The sequence below is a fragment of the Hylobates moloch genome, unplaced genomic scaffold (genome assembly GCF_009828535.3).
Source record: "Hylobates moloch isolate HMO894 unplaced genomic scaffold, HMol_V3 SCAFFOLD_13, whole genome shotgun sequence".
NCBI lineage: Eukaryota > Metazoa > Chordata > Mammalia > Primates > Hylobatidae > Hylobates > Hylobates moloch.
The window spans coordinates 53,757,193-53,776,565 of record NW_026652288.1 but is presented as its reverse complement, the minus strand read 5'-3'; the positions used below and the strand labels follow the sequence as shown (position 1 = coordinate 53,776,565).

Genomic DNA, 19,373 nt, shown 5'->3' with positions numbered 1-19,373 from the left:
AGACCCCGTCTGTCTCGACTATTTCAAGAGTAGAATGAATAATTTTGGTAGGCAATGGAAAAGCACTGAGCTGACTGTGCCTTCCAGAGCTTAGTGTTGCAAATAATCTAGCATCTTTCTCTGAAATATTTGAAAATATGGCAAAGATGCTTAGTAATATAGTGTTGAGAGAGAGAGAGGTTGTGTTTTCTTCTTATTTTTCAGTCTCAATCACTGTTGTGCCAAACTAACCTTGAAAATCTATTATATGTAAGTAGATAATTGTATTTTTGATGGTTTAAATCAAATAGAAATAAGGAAATTGGCCTAGAGGACTCTCTGAATCCTTTTAGTCTCAATAGTCTAGGCTCTTTTAGGATTTCATTGTTTGATGTCTTCATGTGTTAGGATCAGTGTGTACATTATTCTCCTGTCATTATTAGGACTGCCTGAGCAAACAAAAGAATTTTTTCAATTATTAAACTCAAGTTTCCTTGGAGATACTGTCTTTTCCCACGCTATATTCAGGAGCCAGATGTCTGTCAGCAGTTTGGGGCAAATTTGACAAATTATTCCTTTCACAGTTTTGGAAATGCTACTATTGTGTGATGAATGAGGAACTGAAACTAAGGGGAGCATGCTGCTTGTGTATTTTTTCAGTTTAAATAATAGGTTTACAAGCAAGGACAACTGATGTCCACTGGCCAGAATTCAAGTAATCTAATTACCACTGGCATCTGAATATGTAGAATTCTTTTGAGTATTATGATTACAAATGTATAATTATTAAATCAGGAAATGTGAAAAAATTGTTAAATGTTAATGTTTGTGAGCATTCTTTTATGATTATTTTTATTATTTTGTGAGAATTTTATTTAGTTTAAAAATCCTTATCTGGTAGCCATGATGAAATGCATTTTGGAAAACTTTTTAGCATGCAGACTAACTCATTTAAAATGTTCCTGCCTTATTGCTAGAGCAGTCAGATTCATAGAGACAGAAAGTAGAATGATGGATGCCAGAGCTGAGGTAGAGGGGCTGAGGGGAAGTTAATATTTCATGGGTATAGAGTCTCAGTATGGGAAGATAAAAAATTTCTGGAGATGGATGGTGGCGACGGTTGCAGAACAATATAGATTTGCTTAGTGCTACAGAGCTGTACACTTAAGAAATGGTAGTGTGGTACAATTTATGTTATGTATTTTTATCCAGAGAGAAAAATGCTCCCTATTTAAATATATTTTTATTTGCTAGGGCAAAATTATTAGAAAGTGAAGCAGTGAATGAGAACCTTCGAAAAAACTTGACAAGAGCCACAGCAAGAGTGCCATATTTCAGCGGATCATCAACTTTTTCTCCTACCATACTATCCTCAGACAAAGAAACCATTGAAATTATAGACCTAGCAAAAAAAGATTTAGAGAAGTTGAAAAGAAAAGAAAAGAGGAAGAAAAAAAGGTGGGATTATAAAATCACTGCTAAATGAATCTGTTTCCTTTTCAGGGTATTTTAATTTGCAATTATAAAGAGCATACATAGTCTCATGAGTACCTTAGTATATGAAATAAATCACTATGTTAGCTGAAACTACAACTATTTAGTTTTTAGTGGTTTATCTCTACTTATATGTAATAAAAATAGATTTAATTGTAATAACATGGTAATGAATTTTATTTAGAACATGACAATATAAAATTACCATTATAAATTATTTTATTATTTCTTCAAATAGCTGCTTTTGCATTCCATTCATTTTGCTTTTCAGCAAAGCTTGCTGTACCATTACAACTCGGTGTTTTCATTTTTTCCCCATTTCCTAATGCAATTAAATAGTCTCATGGATATTTTCATCCCTGTCTAGATTAGTTTAACTAAAGGCTAAACTAATCCATCAGAATGTCATGTAATGTCATTTGGTCTCTTAAATATTTTCTGCAGGGCTTCTAATTTGATGATGTGAAAATTATTTATGCTATTTCAGGCTTTTTGAATCTTCCAACAAGGAGTTACTCAGCTTTTCACCACTGTTCTGGGCTTTCTCTTCCTTGCATCCTGATACTATGTCCCTCTGAAATCAACTGGGTGCAAAGGAGAGGAAGAAAATGAAAATTTAACCACTTGTAATGTTGTAAGTGGTTAAATACTCATAAATTCTTTACATGTTTACACACTGATTCTATGGTGCAGTCAGATTACTTACAGAGACTATATTTTGAGCATGCCTGTCAAATTAAATTTAAACATTTTTGGCTAGATATTCAAAAGGAAGCAAAATCATCTTATTTGCCACCTGGTTTGTTACAGGAGGAATGCTTTGTAGAATTGATGTAGACGTTTAGCCTACCTGCTGCTTTGCTCAGTTTATTTAAAAATGTATTTAGGTAGCCAGGCATTTCTTCTTGGAGCAGCCAGTTGATCAAAGTCATTGGAAGTTTAAATTCTTCAAATTAACTCTGCTTTTTGTTCTTGAGTTTAAAAAGAATAATTAAAACAAGGAATTATACATTATGGTTAGTAGGCCTTGCAATTGAAATTGCATTCTTGAGATATTAATGTCTTGGATGTTTTCATGGATCATTGATTATGGCAGCATTAAGAAATGTATAATGATTAGCTCTCCCCTTATGGAGGGCAGTTGAAACTGAAATAATGATCATAGGATTATCGAAGCTAGTGTTACCCAACTTACTGCTTGAATTAACATGAGACTTTTGCACATGACTTGTAACTTACTTGTAAAATCCACTTCGGTAGTTGGGCAAAATGTCAGATGGTATGACTTGTTTTTAAAGATCTAGGTCATTTGTATTCATAAATAATAAGTAAGTATAAGCAAAGTTTATTTTTTAAGGTCACAACTGATACTGCTTTTTCCTTTTGAGGTAAATTTAGAGATATTTCCTTAATCACCTGTTGAATATGACTAATGAAAAATAAATAAGGATCCCAACAGAAATCTAGGCTGTTTTTAACATTGTAATAGTGGTTGTGACTAATTCAGTGATTATGTAGTTGTAATAATTATTACAATAAAAATAATAGATGTTAATACTAATAAGAACTCACCAAACAACTGGATTTAAATGTAAAAGCCTAAGTGAAGAAAATAATTTATTTCCTAACAAAAAGACACATAATTAGACATAAAATATTTGTGAGTGAGCCGTATAAGAAATGAAAGATAGCTTAGAATGAGAAAAACAAATTAATACTTTCTAAAAATTAGTATACCTATAGAGTGCTATATACAAACATTTTTAAGAGCATTTTCACACATGCTATAGTGTACCTTTGTACACCGACACCTATATAATTTTGTAAAACTGACACCTATATAATTTGTGACTCCAAAAAATTTTTCTTGTGTACTATACTATATAGCTGTAAACATTTTTAGAGCCAATTTATAAATTTTTATTGCTACATATAAAAATTTATAACATTTAATATAATATGTCTTACCACACTATAATCAAAGGTTTTTTTGAATTAAAAAATGAAAACCAATCCTGTTTTACTTAGTTTGATAAAGCATTTTGTTCATCACACTCAGATCCCAATAACTTTTAACTGTATGTAGTGCCAATTTCTATTTTTAAAATGTAGATAAGCCCTCATTTAGCCAAAGGATTCCCTACAAGTTGGAAAAAACCAGCAAACAATAAACCTAGAGTTCCAGAAATGTTTAGAAGGACAGCAGCTTTACTAAAGTGCTCAGTTTTCCACAGGAGCTCCTTGGAAGTGATAGCTCCTGTTTGGATGCGTTGATTCTGGTTGAGTTGCATTCCGTGCTTCACGTTTATTTTATTTGTCAGAGAGGGCATTGCAAAATGTGGGTCTACCTCAACCTTACACATACAGGAGGTTCAATTAAAAATTAATTGAAACTTTGGACTGATTTTTCTCTAGCAAGTATTGCAAATACATGATGTCCAAATTTCCCAGCTCACTCCCATAAAATGATTTCTGCCCATTTTATAGTATGGTAAGAATAATTCAGAAGAGAGCAAGAAAAGGCAAGACAGGGGAAAGAACCTTCTTTCCCTCTCATGGGTGTAGGCCAATCTTTGGGGGGAAAATGGGAATTTCTGCTTTAGCCATTCGTTCTTACTGACCTTCCTGTGTCCCCATGCTACCTTGATCCATTCCTCCCTTATGTGGTCCAGTTCTCACATAATTCTGCCCTACCCTGAAGTACTTCCAATTTCAAAATTATCTATTTTCTTCTCTGATCTCCTTAAATTCAAACTCAGGAACAAAGCCATTTGACTAAATTCATACCAGTGGAAATGTCTGATAACCAACAAGCTTCCTTTGTAGGGGTGTTTGGAATTTTTAAAGAGGATACATTAATCCATACAACATAATATGTTAGGCAGCATAATCTAATGAAAAAAGGAGTAGGAAAGGTTTTGTTTTGTTTTGTTTTGTTTTAAACCTTGTTCTGGCTGTGAGTTTCTAAAACCTGTCTGGGGCTTGCTTGACCTTTGGATTCAGCTCTTCTAAGCTGTCCTGGCTTCTATAGCTGCCTCCTTTCCTTGTCACTGAATTCACAAATTCTTTGGAAGCTCTGTGTCTTTTAATTTATTGTTTTGTGTTGTAGATTTTTGGTTGCGGTGGCTATAGGGCCTCTGACAATGTAAGAGTTGATAGGAAGAGTGGTAACTGGATCATTTTAATGCCAGAAGCTGCATTTGTGTTTAAGAAGGATGCCACAAATGCTGTTTGAAAGTTTCACCTTCTTCTGCGTCAGTCTTTATCAGAACTATAACTAATAGCTAATATGTGAGGTTTTAAGGTTTGCTCTTCTACCTTTTTGTGCTTATTTTCTGTTGAGCTGTAGAATAATCCAGAGGTGTAGATAGTAAGAAAATAACAATTAAACTATGTTGCATATCTTTCAGTTACACAAATGTTAGAATGGTTGGCAAGAATTGTCATTCTCTTTAACTGTAGAAGCAGCATTGTAGGGGAACTAAGTGAAGTAAAAACTAAAGTTTTCCTTTAAGTTATGGAGAGGTGTTAGATTATTAGTTTATTTCTCTGTCCCTTCATTGTCTTTTTGAACTATTGATTGTAATGGTTTTTAAAAAGGCAGTTTAGGAGGCATCTAAAGTTTATGTACTTGCCAGCTCATGTCAGCTATATATTTTAATATAGCTTTCTTGTATAAGCTAACAAAAGTCTCTATATTGAAAACAGAAAATCTGGGTTCTTCATGAGGGAACCACATTCTCTGAGCCATTGTAGCTCGTTATCATTAGTATAGGCCTAGAGTAGACATAAAAGTTTTTTGCATTTTTTGTGTATGTGGATGAGGAAAATTTACCATTCACACATTAAATCCCATATTTTTGGATATCTAGCTTTAAATGACTTGCAACATAAAAAACTTCACTCATCGATCAGACTGCACTGATTTGTATTTAGTGGTGTTGGGTTGAAACTCTAGAAACACATAGATTTCTTAGGCAGTGGCTTTACTTTGCTTTTTCTAATCAGTATACTGGACCATTTGATTACTGGTATATATTACTTTGTAGACTTTTTCTCAGAAAGATTGCTAGTCTTGTCTTATAATGGCAGCGTATAAGTTGATGTGAAAACAATCACAGACCAATAAATAAGAATCACATGGGAGCACTTATGTTATGAAATTAAAATGAAAAGAACTGGCTTGATAAAATAACTCATACCTCTGATTCAATGTCTTCATTTTAAAATATTGATGATTCTGAAAAATATTCTGGGCAGAAGTGTTCTATATCAATGTTGCCATATACTTAATCAGAGCCTAGCACATCTGTTTTTTTGTCTACATGACAAATACTGGTATACAGTACATTCCATTGAGTAAAGATCCCCAAGTTTTAATATTGAATATTCTTTATCTTTAAAACCCTTTACACATAATATTTCTTATATGTTTCTGGTTAAAAAACAATCTTACTAATGGAAAGTACTACATTTCTCCCCACCCCTTTTTTTTTTGCCACTATTGCTTTATAGATATGCCCTTTCAGTAGTTAGTTTATAATAATTAGTAAACTCTTTAATCCCAGTGTGAAATTTTATTTTCAATTAATAAAATTACAGTTTTTCACAGATATCATAACAACCATATTCATTTGCCTGCAATACCATTTCATGTATAACTTTGAAATCAGATTTTTTTTAGATTTAGTGATATTCATATGTAGTATATTAAAACAGAAAGTATGTTTTTAAAAGTAGTATCCTAGAATGTAGTATTAGTGGTATTTTCATATTATGGTATAAAGGCATTACTTTGTGAAATTCTTTTAATGATGCCATTAAAAGGTCTTCTGTAAAGGCTTGAAAGAAAGAGAATATTATTGAAAGTGGTCTTTTTTGGGGGAAGCTGAGTAAATTGACCCACTTCAGACTAAAAGGCATCCAAGCTTGCCTAATCCTTATCAACTTTTATAAATTGAGACTATACATTTTGCTGCTGCATAATTTCAACTGATAGTCTATATACTCTTCTTAGATATATTGCTGCTTGATTTTCTACTTACTTTTTATTCATACAAATGTATTGCCTTTTTACTGTGTATTGTCCTTTGATGATATCTTTTAAAATTTATTTTAAAGTCTTCAAGCTCATGTATCATTTTTACCTTCTTATCACTTTCGCTTTTTACTGTCTGGTTTGTCCTTCATTGGCTTGGCCTTCCAATACTGTGCCTCGTGATTTTGAAGGCTACAGAAACTTGAGGAAAGCAATCGAGAAGAAAGAAGGTTGGAATATTTCCCAGGTTTTTTATTAAAATGTCGTTTAAATACTTAGTTGCCATTCACAAGGAAATGTGTTATAGTATTATAGATTGTTTCAGACTAGATAAGCTGGGGTGCTCCTAAAAGTAATGCTAATTTTATAAAACTAACAAGAACACTGTAATAAATTTTTAAGAAAATACTTTTTAAGAATAAAATCTTCACTAGATACTTGAATTATTGATTACAGAATAAACTATGATAATTATGGTGATGACTTACCTTTTGTAGGATAAAAATAACCCTAAAACCCCTGCCATTTGATTTATTAGAAAAAGAAAAAACAACAGTAATTCTTTGTCTTACAAAAACTTGTGAGCAGAGCGGAAATTGACATTTTGTTGTAGCACATGCTGAGTCATGGGTGGGCCTCTGTCTTCTCTCTTCTTTATTTGGTATAATCTTTACTGGAAAAAAAACCATTAAAATGACAACAAACAAAAGGAAACTGTGGCCTTATTATGAATAAGATTTATAAAACATTCTTAAGGTTGAAATAGAAAAACAATTTTTGCTTTTAAAATGTATTTGAAGTGGACATCAAAAACAGGATAGTTGCTTTTTTTTCATTTGAAACGAGCAAAATTTAGAATAATATTCTTGATTGCATTTTACTGATTCAGAATTATGATTATTTAACCAAGGATCAAGTGGTATTTTCCTTCTTATCAGAAGTTTTCTTCATAGATTTTCCTAAACAAGTCTCTGGATTACATAATCAAAATGATTAAGAAAATATATTAGTTTCAAGGTAATATTTAACTATTTCAGAAGCCCTGCTTTAGACATTCATCTTTTACTTAAGAACTTGAGAACTTATACTATGCAATTAGTTAAATGAATATCTTACTTTAAATATCTTAAAGTTTAAATGTTTTTCTTTAAATTACCTTATAATTTATATTTTATAATTATATTTAGTATGTTATATAGTATTCTAAAGTTTTTATACTTATATGCCATAAGCCCATAGGTTCTTTAAAGTATTCTGTACTTAGGCTATAATTTTAATTTTTTATCGGTCATACTATAACTCACCTAAGCAATACATACTTAGGACAACATGTTTATTATTAGAATTAAATTAAGGCATTAAAATTGTGAAATTTCTTCTATTCTGAAAGGTCAAAATAAGATGCATCATTAAAGTTGTGTGTGGAAGCATTTAATCACCATAAAATATTCAAGTCCTTTAAATGTACTCAGTGAAAGGAGTTTATTCCCATCTTTACATGATCCCTGCAGGAGAGCAAAAGCAGAGTGGTTTGGTGGTTACAGAACAACTTCTCAAACATAGTCGTGTGTACAGATCTCCTAGGGATTTCGATAAAATGCAGATTCTGATTCAGTAGGGCTGAGATGGAGCCTGAGATTCTGCATAAGTAATAAGCTCCCAGGTGATGCAGATGCTTCCAGTCTGTGAGCTGAACTTTCAGATGTTCTGGGAGTCAGGATAACTGGTTTTAGTCCTCTTGAGGGAATGCACTTCTCCAGGCCACAGTTCCCTTTTTGTTTGTCAAATGAAGGGGGTAATTGCTAATGTTCCTTCCAGCTCCCAAGCTTCTGATTCTATATAAAGTACAAATTTAAATATCTTCCATTGTTACTTAGATACTTATTTTAGGTATCAATTTGCCTCGGTTTACTGAGGAAAAGTTCAATATTTGAGGTATAAAAATTATAACTATCAACTTGTATTTTAAAAGTTTAAGCCTTTAAATTAATAATGTAAAGTTATGACTGCTGATTTTTCCACATCAGTAGTGGCATGAATGACTTATAATATATGAGTTAATGTGGAAGTGAAAGAACATTCGTTTAACTGGGTATCAGTGAGTTGGAGTGGGGAGTAGAAGGATATGTTGGGTCAAATGTTTGGAATAAGGTGTTGTATGGCTGTAAACTTAAGTATAATGTGATTTGGTTGGAACTTGAAGTAATACAAGAACAGAGAATAATGAAAACTGTATTCTGTAGCAGTCACAGGTGAGAAAGGGAGACTGCCCAGGAGAGGGAACTGGAAAACCGGCTGGGAGATGTCTCCCTAACAAATTATCCTTTCCTAGCCTTACACCTTAGACCTAAACCTCAAGTATAGCACTGTTTGAGTGCGTGCTGCTGGCCTTTTAATTGATGATTGGATGAAAGGGGAATTTCTTTCTAGATTTTCAGCTTGAACTGCATGATGGTGGAAAATCAGCAGTCCTAGTATATTATAAGCAACCTAAGAGAGGCATTCAGTATATCACATAAAATTATTTCTTGTTTATCATAAAAGTTCTTTCTAGGTGGTTCCTAGTTTTCTTCAAGCACATTTTTCTCCATCCAAATGATTTAACAACACTCATGGAACCCTGTTGCAGTTTACTTCATTCATTTCCAGTTAAGACTATTGTATTGGTACTCCTACTTATACTTTCTTCTCTCTCCACATGTATGCTGTCTCTCATGCATCTTTATGCATCTTTGAAACTGTACCATTCTGCTCCAGCCGAGCTCATGCATGAGACACATAGGCATGTTCACACAGAGGTGCTCATGCATAGTCACAGGGATTGGTTTATTTAACAAACACTTACTTCACATTTGTTATGTGCCAGGATCTGGGTACTAGGGATGTAATTTGGAGGCAAACAGACACGATGCCTTCCCTTAGGAAGCTGACTGCCTAGTGAGAAATACAGACACTAAATAAATAATAACATAAACATAAATGACAAACTCTGAAAAGTCCTTACAAGGGAAAAGTATATTCATAGTGCTCAGTACAAAAATATCTCTGAGGATAGAAACCTAGAGTTAATCATTAAAGTTATAGTTATAATAGGGCCTAAATGAGATTAAGTTTTTAGCCTAGAAGCTAAAAATCAATCCATGTATTAGGGAAATTATTTAATATAGAAGAATATATGAAAACATGATAGCTGTTATTAAGCTATTCTGATAAAGTTGTAAAGTTTTTTTTCTAGAGGAATTTTACTTGGAGAATATTGCATTATTTGAGTATTCTATTTATTTATTTATTTATTTTTAAAATTTATTATTATTTATTTATTTATTTATTTTTGAGACAGTCTCGCTCTGTTGCCCAGGCTAGAGTGCAGTGGCACGATCTCGCCTTACTGCAACCTCTACCTCCCGGGTTCGAGCAATTCTCCTGCCCCAGCCTCCTTAGTAGCTGGGATTACAAGCATGCATCACTATGCCCAGCTAAGTTTTGTATTTTTAGTAGAGACGGGGTTTCACCATGTTGGCCAGGCTGGACTCGAATGCCTGACCTCGTGATCTGACCGTCTCAGCCTCTCAAAGTGCTTTTTAATGATTTTAAAATGCTACTATAGCACAAAAGGAAATAGTTCATATACAGATTCATTTAAAGTTCACTTTTTCTTAATGTTATTTAGCTTAATTAAATATGTGTCTAGTGATCAGTAGTGTAATTTCTGTGCATAGTTGATTGCTAAACCCACAAAGGATTAGAGTTATTTGGGTATACAAAAGTTCTCTCTTTTCCTCAGGGCCACCAGGGCTGAATTAATTTAGCTATAATCATTCCCTGGTATGTGTGTAGTTATGGCTGTAAGTACTAGGTAACTTAAGAGGAGAGCTTCCAATTATAAAGTGAATCTTGCGGCAGACCCTGAAATTTTCTATTCAATCTAAGGGCATCCTGAACATTAGACAGTTTTTGATATGCAAAGACACATTGTGTGAGACCGTAGTGAGAAGTAGCCTTGTGCTGTACGGGCTGCCTAAGAAAAAAGAGCCTGTGCCACTACATGAAGGAGACCTGAACATATTGATGGATATAGCTAGTGTAGCCAAGCTTACTGTGGGCAGATTTAAACTGGAACTTTAAATTTACTCTTAAATGTATTAGGACATCAATGAAAATGTAGTTTTTTATATCTTTGTATTTATATGAGAGAAGTTTTTTTGTATTCAGATGAGAAAACAAAAATGTTTGATTTCTTTTGAATTTAAGTTGCCTTACATTCTAGTTAATTGGCTGCTACTGTGACTAGTTCTTAGGGGTGTTGAGGTCGCGTGCTTTTGGGCATAATCTATTCCTCAGTGTTTTCTGAAAATAAGCTTTTCTCCAGTGATATAAATCATTACACTATTGATTGATTGGCAATTTCCATTTTTCTCTGAAGCATCAGATAGAATAGCTTTGCTCAGTTAAGTGACCAACATTTAAAGTTTGTTTTCACAAATCATTGATGGCTTTTAAAAATCTGAGGGAAAAAAAGTGAATAATTTTCCTTTCTATTTTAACACCGTACCCTTATGTTCCTTTTTTTAGTGTGGCTGGTAAAGAGGATAATACAGACACTGACCAAGAGAAGAAAGAAGAAAAGGGTGTTTCGGAAAGAGAAAACAGTGAATTAGAAGTGGTAAGTATGAAAGAATGAACTTGTCAGTTTTAGTCACCAGGTTTGGTTGTTCTTGGTTGATGATAACTTACTAACTTACTTGTAGAAAAGTGAACTGCTTATGATGCATTCTGTTTAATCTATTTCTTTGAAGATGTTTCTTCAGAAATACGAGCTATAAAATATTGGCAACTCTCAATCTTATGTATCGTGAAAGCATTGTGTTGGGGAGTCAGGAGTAGAATACTATGAGAGATGAAATACTTTTTGATTTAAGACAAAATTACTATGTAATAACCTTAACATTTTTATACTGATGAAAAGTGAATTTTTTTATGTTTCTGTACTTTGTACTCCAGCAGACTGTCTCAATGAGGGAATCAGTTTGTTTTGCCAATATTATGCTATTAATTTTCACAAATCACATTTTAGGAAGAAAGTCAAGAAGTGAGTGATCATGAGGATGAAGAAGAGGAGGAGGAGGAGGAGGAAGATGACATTGAGGGGGGTGAAAGTTCTGATGAATCAGATTCTGAATCAGATGAAAAAGGTACTTGCCCTTTGGTATAAGGGCAAAAATTCATTTTGGGAAGTTGTTTAAACCATGACAGAAAACTCTTAACATTCTCCATTTCATACTTGATGAAAGCAACTTTTGTGACCACTGACCTACATTTGCCTTCCAAGGCTTATGTGCTAAACAAATGAGTTACTTCTCTTACTGGATTTAGTCATTGTGTGATTTCCATTCTTACCTAATACAAATAGCATTGTCCTTGACCAAAATGAACACTCTTTATATCATTCACCTTTTGGTTTTTGGTTTTTTCAGGAAATTTTTCTAATAACTACCAAGTGAATAAAAATACCTAGTTGATGGTTTTTATGCTCTTGCTTGAAAGCCAGAATTCTGATATTTTGGCCTAGTACCAGGATTTTTATTTTCTTCTTTTATAAATAGCCAATTATCAAGCAGACTTGGCAAACATTACTTGTGAAATTGCAATTAAGCAAAAGCTGATTGATGAACTAGAAAACAGCCAGAAAAGACTGCAGACTCTGAAAAAGCAGTATGAAGAGAAGCTAATGATGCTGCAACATAAAATTCGGGACACTCAGCTTGAAAGAGACCAGGTGCTTCAAAACTTAGGTAAGAATTATATTTAATTCAAATGAAAGTTCAAGCTAAATCTTCAAAATGGGTTTTTATCTTTTCCTTTAGAAGAAAAAAAATAGCCATATTAAACCCTTTTTTGTTATTTATTTGTTTTGTTTTTGCAAGTCAAAGTTTGTGCCTTTTATTTAAAAGTTATATGTAGCTTGTAAATCCTTTTTGGCCACATTATATGTTAATTTGTCTCATAATGTTAAATATTGTTATTTGTTTTGTTTTTTCATACCGATATCTGCCTAAGCTATTTACTTACTTTATACAAATTTATGGTTGTTTTAATGTTTTGATTTGTGTTGGGGACATTTTAACATAACATATTAATAAATAAGCTTCAACAATCATTAAACAGGTTAAGAGTAGATAATAAAAGAGGGAATGATTGAAAGACACCCTAGTCTTCTGAGATGTGGGTGTTTGGGAAGTAGCTCTTCTCTTAGGATATGGACTGTAAATCTGTGAAATAAAAATCTGTGTCTCACAAAAAACATATAAAAATGTCCTCTGGTCATTTAGGCTCGGTAGAATCTTACTCAGAAGAAAAAGCAAAAAAAGTTAGGTCTGAATATGAAAAGAAACTCCAAGCCATGAACAAAGAACTGCAGAGACTTCAAGCAGCTCAAAAAGAACACGCAAGGTTGCTTAAAAATCAGTCTCAGTATGAAAAGCAGTTGAAGAAATTGCAGCAGGATGTGATGGAAATGAAAAAAACAAAGGTATTGATTATTTTTTCCATTAACGTTTGATGTTCAGTGTGATTTTGTCATTTGGGACAAAAAAATAAACAACTATTGTGGTTCTTTCCATATTCGATAAAGGTAACCCAGTCTTACAAATGATGTACTTTCCTTTGGCAATTAGAAGTTGTTTCTGATACTCATTCCTCATCAAAGCCTTTCTTCAGAGTAGCTGAAAATCATGTGCTCATCAGGGCTTCTTAGACATTGATAGATATTTCTTCTCTTAAAACTCTTATTTAAGCTTAACAAAAGTATAAAATATTTCAAATATGCAAGAAAGCATAGATAATAACATAACAAACACTATATCCACAGTCTAGTTTAAAATATTAAGCATTACAGATATACAGTAAGCCCTCTGTTTATCTTTTCCTGATCATATTCCCCATTCTCCAATAGCTAATAACTGTCTTAAATTTAGTGTTTATCATTCCTATACTTAGAAAAGCACTAATTTTCTTCCCCTGCCCAAAGAGAGTGTGCAAATCTTGATCTGTTATCTGTTTTTGTTGTGGGATTAATTATTCTTTAAATCTTTCATGAAAGTCAGTGTCGTTTTCTTAAAATAGCAATAAAATAGCAAATATGGAAGTGATTTAGAAAGTGTAATCATGCGTCACTTAATGATGGTACATTCTGAGAAATGCATTTTTAGGTGATTTCATTATTGTGCAAACATCATGGAGTGTACTTATACAACCAGGATGGTATAGCCTACTACACATCTAGGCTATGTGGTACAGCCTGTTGCTCCTAGGCTACAAACCTGTACAGCATGTTACTATGCTGAATACTCTAGGCAATTTTAACACAATGCTAAATATTTGTGTATCTAAACATAGAAAAGGTATTGTAAAAAATACAGTATAAAAGATAAAAAATGGTACACTTTTTTTTTTCGAGAGGGAGTCTCGCTCTGTTGCCCACCTCCCAGGTTCAAGCAGTTCTCCTTTCTCAGCCTCCCCAGTAGCTGGGACTACAGGTGCACACCACCATGCCCAGCTAATTTTTGTATTTTTAGTAGAGACAGGGTTTCACCATATTGGTCAGGCTGGTCTCAAACTCCTGACCTCAGCTGATCCACTTACCTCGACATCCCAAAGTGCTGGAATTAAAGGCATGAGCCACTGTGCCCAGCCAAAAATTGTACACTTTTACAGGCATTCCTGATTTTACTGTGATTTGCTTTATTGCCCTTTGCAGATACTGCATTTTTTATAAATTGAATGTTTGTGGCAACCCTGCCTTGAGGATGTCTGTTGGCACTATTTTTCCAGCAGCATTTGCTCACTTCATGTCTCTGTCAGCATTTTTTTTTAACAATTAAGTTTTTTTATTACGGCATGCACATTATTTTTTTAGACATGATGCTATTGCACACCTAATAGACTACTGTATAGTGTAAACATAACTTTATATGCACAGGGAAACCCAATAAATTTGTGTGACTTGCTTTAATGTGATATTCACCTTTTTGCGGTGCTCTGGAACCAAACCTGCAAGGTCTCCAAGGTATGCCTGTAAGGTATGCACTTACCATGAAGGGAGTTTGCAGGACTATAAGTTGCTCTGTGTGAGTCAGTGAGTGAATGGTAAACGAACGTGAAGTCCTAGGACATAGCTATACACTGCTGTGGATTTTATCACGACTGTACACGCTTAAGCTCCACTAAATTTATTTTAAAAACTCTCTTCAGTGATAAATTAACCTTGGCTTACTGTAATTTTTTTACTTTATAAATATTTTAAGTTAAAAAAACTTTTTGACTCTTTTGAAATATCACATAGTTTAAAACACAAATGCACTGTATAGCCATACAGAGATATTTTTTCTTTATATCATCATTCTGTAAGCTTTTATCTATTTTAAATTTTTATATTTTTTACTTTTTAAACTTTTTTGTTAAAACTAAAACACAAACACGCACGATAGCCTAGGCCTATGCAGAGTGAGGATCATCAATATCACCGTCTTCACCTCCCCATCTTGTCCCACTGGAAGGCCTTCCAGAGCATGAACACACATGGAGCTGTCATCTCCTATGATAACAATGCCTTCTTCTTAAATATCTTCTCAAGGGCTTGCCTGAGGCTGCTTTATAGTTAACTTTTTTTCGTAAGTCTAAAATATCTATAAAAAGTATAGTATAGTAAATACATAAACCAATACATAGTCATTTATTATCCTTATCAGGTATTATGGACTATACATAATTGTGTGGACTATACTTAGTATGACTAGCAGCACACTAGGGTTGTTTATACCAGCACTACTGCAAACAGGTGTAGTGCTTTGTAATGTGATGTTATGACATTATTACATCACTAGGCAATAGGAATTTTTTAGCTCCACTATAATCTTATGAAACCACTGTCTTAAATGTGGTTCATTGTTGAGTTAAATGTTGTTAGGAGGCACATAGTCATTTGATTATTATGTTGTGTAGTTGCTGATAACAACAACAGCTAAAATTATTAAGTGCTTATTAAGTTGTTGAGAATTCAAGTGCCAGGTACTGTTAAAACGCCGTGTGGGTGTTAACTGGTTGAATTCTCACAAAAATCCAATGCTGTGGAAATATTATTTCCATTTTATAGATGAGCAAACCAAAGCCTAGAGAAGTAAAGTAATTCGATCAAGGTCACACAGCTACTGATAGTAAGCTAAGTATCAAGTTTTCAAGTTGCAGAACAACTGAATATTGAATACAAAAAGCATAGAATACTAAGCAATTTAATAAAAATGTATTAGAAATAGAAATACATGAATCCTACAGAAATAAGAATTGCCCATTTTAAATGTGCAGCAAAACTGCATGTTTCCATGTTAAGTATTCAGAATTCTAAGAACTTACTTCCATATATGTGGTTGATTTAAAGAATGTTGTGACAGAGTAATTTCAACAGATGTATATACCTAATTGATTAGGTTCGCCTAATGAAACAAATGAAAGAAGAACAAGAGAAAGCCAGACTGACTGAGTCTAGAAGAAACAGAGAGATTGCTCAGTTGAAAAAGGATCAACGTAAAAGAGATGTAAGTGGATTTTATTTTAACTCTCAGTTATATCAGAAAATTGTACATTGAAAAATATTGTTTAATAAATGGAGGAAAAATTTCCGGTAACCGTAACTACTAATTGCAGGTTAAGGACAATAGATAAGCATACATTTTATAAAATGTCATTTATTACAGTATGTGGATTATGGTAATTCAGTATAAGAGTTCATAAAAAACACTGTAATATTATATATTTTATTTGAGGCCTATTTTCCTGATGATGACATAGAAGTAAATGGCAAGAATGACTGGTTATCCTTAGGATGACCAAGGAACTAGTTGCAGTATTATATAAGATAGCAAGTTTAGGATGGTTTTGAAGAATGTTTTATCACTAGAGGTACTTATAAATAATCCTAGAGTAACAACCAGCCCTTATTAGAAGAGAGGCTTTTCTAAGGACTATCAAAATTTTTGTATCCTTTGACTCAAGATTCTACTTCCATGAATTTAGATGAAGAAAATAATCTAAAATAAGTAAAAATACTATGCATCAAAATCTTCACTTTAGGATTCTTTGTCATTGTGAAAAAAGTAAAAACAACCAAGATCCCTGACAGTAGGAGGAATGGTTAAAGAAATTATGGTACATTCCATTTATATTTTGAAACTGTATACTTATCTGAAAAATGACCATGCATTAAGTGTAAAGCATGGTCATTTTACATATAAATGTATGCTTGATTTCAATGAGGGAAAATTCAAAGGATACATCTCAATGTGCTAATTGTAGTTGTGTTAGGGTTATAAGTTATGGTTGATTTTTTTTCTTCTTCTTTCCAAAATTTTGGCAATATGATTATTTCTTTTAGGTGAAAAATTATGGTTAGGATTTTTTTTTTCTTAAAAGAAGCTGGGTGCAGTGGCTCATGCTTATAATCTAAGCCAGCATTTTGAGAGACTGAGGCGGGAGGATTGCTTGAGCCCAGGAGTTCTAGACTAGCCTGAACAACAACACAGCAAGACTCCCTCTTTGAAAAAGAAGAGGCCATCACTTTTTCCCTTATTATTGGTTAGGTTTCCGCCATTATTCCTTGTTACTTGCTCAACTTTTCCTAAATCCTCCCTGGAAAAATATGAGCATAAGGCATATTTTAGAAAATGGAAATCTATTTTGGGATGTAAAGAGGAAAGGGGATAGAGAAAAGAGGGTAGTGAGGTAGAAAAGTGGATAGTGGATATTTTGTCCAGATGACTCCCCTATTTTGGTTATGTTTATTTCTTTTTTTCTCCTACTATGTCAGTGTATTTTAATAATCAGTGTATTTGTCACAGTTAATTCCTGGGCATTTAAAATTGTGTTTTTATCAATCTGATCCTACTGAAATCAAGTAGAAGCACATTCTAACATATTGCCTATTCTTTTTTTGTTATTGTTTTAAAAGTTGGGATATAATTCACATATCCTAAAATTTACCTTTTAAAGTGTACAATTCATGTTTTTAGTATATTCACAAAAGTGTACAATGATCACCACTATCTAATTACAGAAAATTTTCATTACTCCAGGAAGACACACTATACTCATTGGTAGTCACTCACCATTGCCCCGGCCTCTGGCAGCCACTAATCTACATTTTGTCCCTGTGGACATTGCATATAAATGGAATCATACCAGATGTGGTCTTTTGTGTCTTGCTTTTTTTTTGTTTTTTTGTTTTTTTTTGAGACAGAGTCTTACTTTGTCCCCCAGGCTGGAGTGCAATGCGTGATCTTGGCTCACTCTAACCTCCGCCTCCCAGGTTCAAGCCATTCTCCTGCCTCAGCCTCCTGAGCAGCTGGGACTACAGGCATGCACCACCATACCTGGCTAATTTTTGTATTTTTAGTAGAGAGGAGTTTTCACCATGTTGGCCAGGCTGGTGTCGAACTCCTGACCTCAAGTGATCCACCCCGCCTCCGCCTCCCAAAGAGCTAGGATTACAGGTGTGAGCCACTGCACCCAGCTGTGTCTGGCTTCTTTTATTTAACATGATATTTTCAAGGTTCAGCCATGTTATAACATGTATCAGCACTTCATTCTTTTTTTATGGTTATATAGATAGAATACGTTTTGTTTGTCCATTCATCAGTTGATAGACGTTTGAGTTCTTTCCATTTTTTGGCTGTTTATTTTATATTTAATGAAAACCTTTGGACAACGGGAATAATTTCTTTACAGTGTATGCTACCTATTTCTTTATTACTAATTCATATAAGATATAGGGAGATCAATACTGAACTCCTGGGATGAACTCTTTGAATCTTTTCCATAACATATGATGCCTATATTCTATTATAAAGACATAATGCTGGTTAATCACGTATAAAGCTAACATTCATACTCCTCCCTTTTATTTGTTGCCTTGTGTACATATTGACCTCCTTTTAAAATTGTTCCTTGTCATATTCATCTTTGAACCCTTAGAAAGTTCAGGGTGACATTTACATACCATATACAAATATGAATGAGCTTGAGATTTGGTTTTTAATAGGAAGAAATTTAATGTAACAAGTTTCAAACTATATGATAATTTTAGTTTTTGATAATTCATTAATTTAAAAAACATATTAATTTTGCTTTTATATCAGTCATTGTGGTAGGCAATTAAGATATGGCTGTGATAAGATAAAGTCATTTTCTCAAGGAATTCCCATCTGATGAGACAGAAATATATATAAACATAAAATGAATGATCTGTTTGAATTTGAATGCAAAACACGAGTGATTATTTGTTAAATAACAGAATTTAAGTACTAGAAAGGAAGTTTGTAGTGAACTGTCATTCTTAAACTTTGTCCAAGATCACAGAATTGAATAAATGATAGAACTGGAATTAAGACCTAAGTTCTTTCTTTTTTCCTTTTTCTTTTCTTTTCTTTTCTTTTCTTTTCTTTTCTTTTCTTTTCTTTTCTTCTTTCTTCCTTCCTTCCTTCCTTCCTTCCTTCCTTCCTTCCTTCCTTCCTTCCTTCCTTCCTTCTTCCCTCCATCCCTCCCTCCCTCCTCTTTCTTTCTTTCTTTCCTTTTTTTCTTGAGATGGAGTCTCACTCTGCCCTCCAGGCTGGTGTGCAGTGGCACAGTCTTGGCTCACTGCAGCCTCTGCCTCCTGGGTTCAAGCGATTCTCCCACCTCAGCCTCCCGAGTAGCTGAGATTGGAGGCACGTGCCACCATGCCTGGCTAATTTTGTATTTTTAGCAGAGACAGGGTTATGCCATGTTGGCCAGGCTGGTCTCAAACTCCTGACCTGAAGTGATTCTCCCACTTCGG

General features: G+C 33.6%; 1 protein-coding gene across 11 annotated transcripts in view; it reads left to right on the top strand.

Annotated features, from left to right (window-relative positions):
- KIF21A (kinesin family member 21A) overlaps positions 1 to 19,373 on the top strand; it is a 155,464-nt gene that overhangs the window by 95,526 nt on the left and 40,565 nt on the right. For 6 of the 11 annotated variants that reach the window (XM_032173693.2, XM_032173701.2, XM_032173696.2 and 3 more), the window contains exons 11-17: positions 1,234 to 1,437; positions 6,703 to 6,741; positions 11,084 to 11,174; positions 11,586 to 11,703; positions 12,115 to 12,303; positions 12,841 to 13,040; positions 15,994 to 16,101. In XM_032173693.2, coding sequence (XP_032029584.1) covers positions 1,234 to 1,437; positions 6,703 to 6,741; positions 11,084 to 11,174; positions 11,586 to 11,703; positions 12,115 to 12,303; positions 12,841 to 13,040; positions 15,994 to 16,101 — 949 coding nt within the window. The remainder of the gene's footprint in view (positions 1 to 1,233; positions 1,438 to 6,702; positions 6,742 to 11,083; positions 11,175 to 11,585; positions 11,704 to 12,114; positions 12,304 to 12,840; positions 13,041 to 15,993; positions 16,102 to 19,373) is intronic. The other 5 variants (XM_032173698.2, XM_032173697.2, XM_032173703.2 and 2 more) reach the window with 1 other exon arrangement.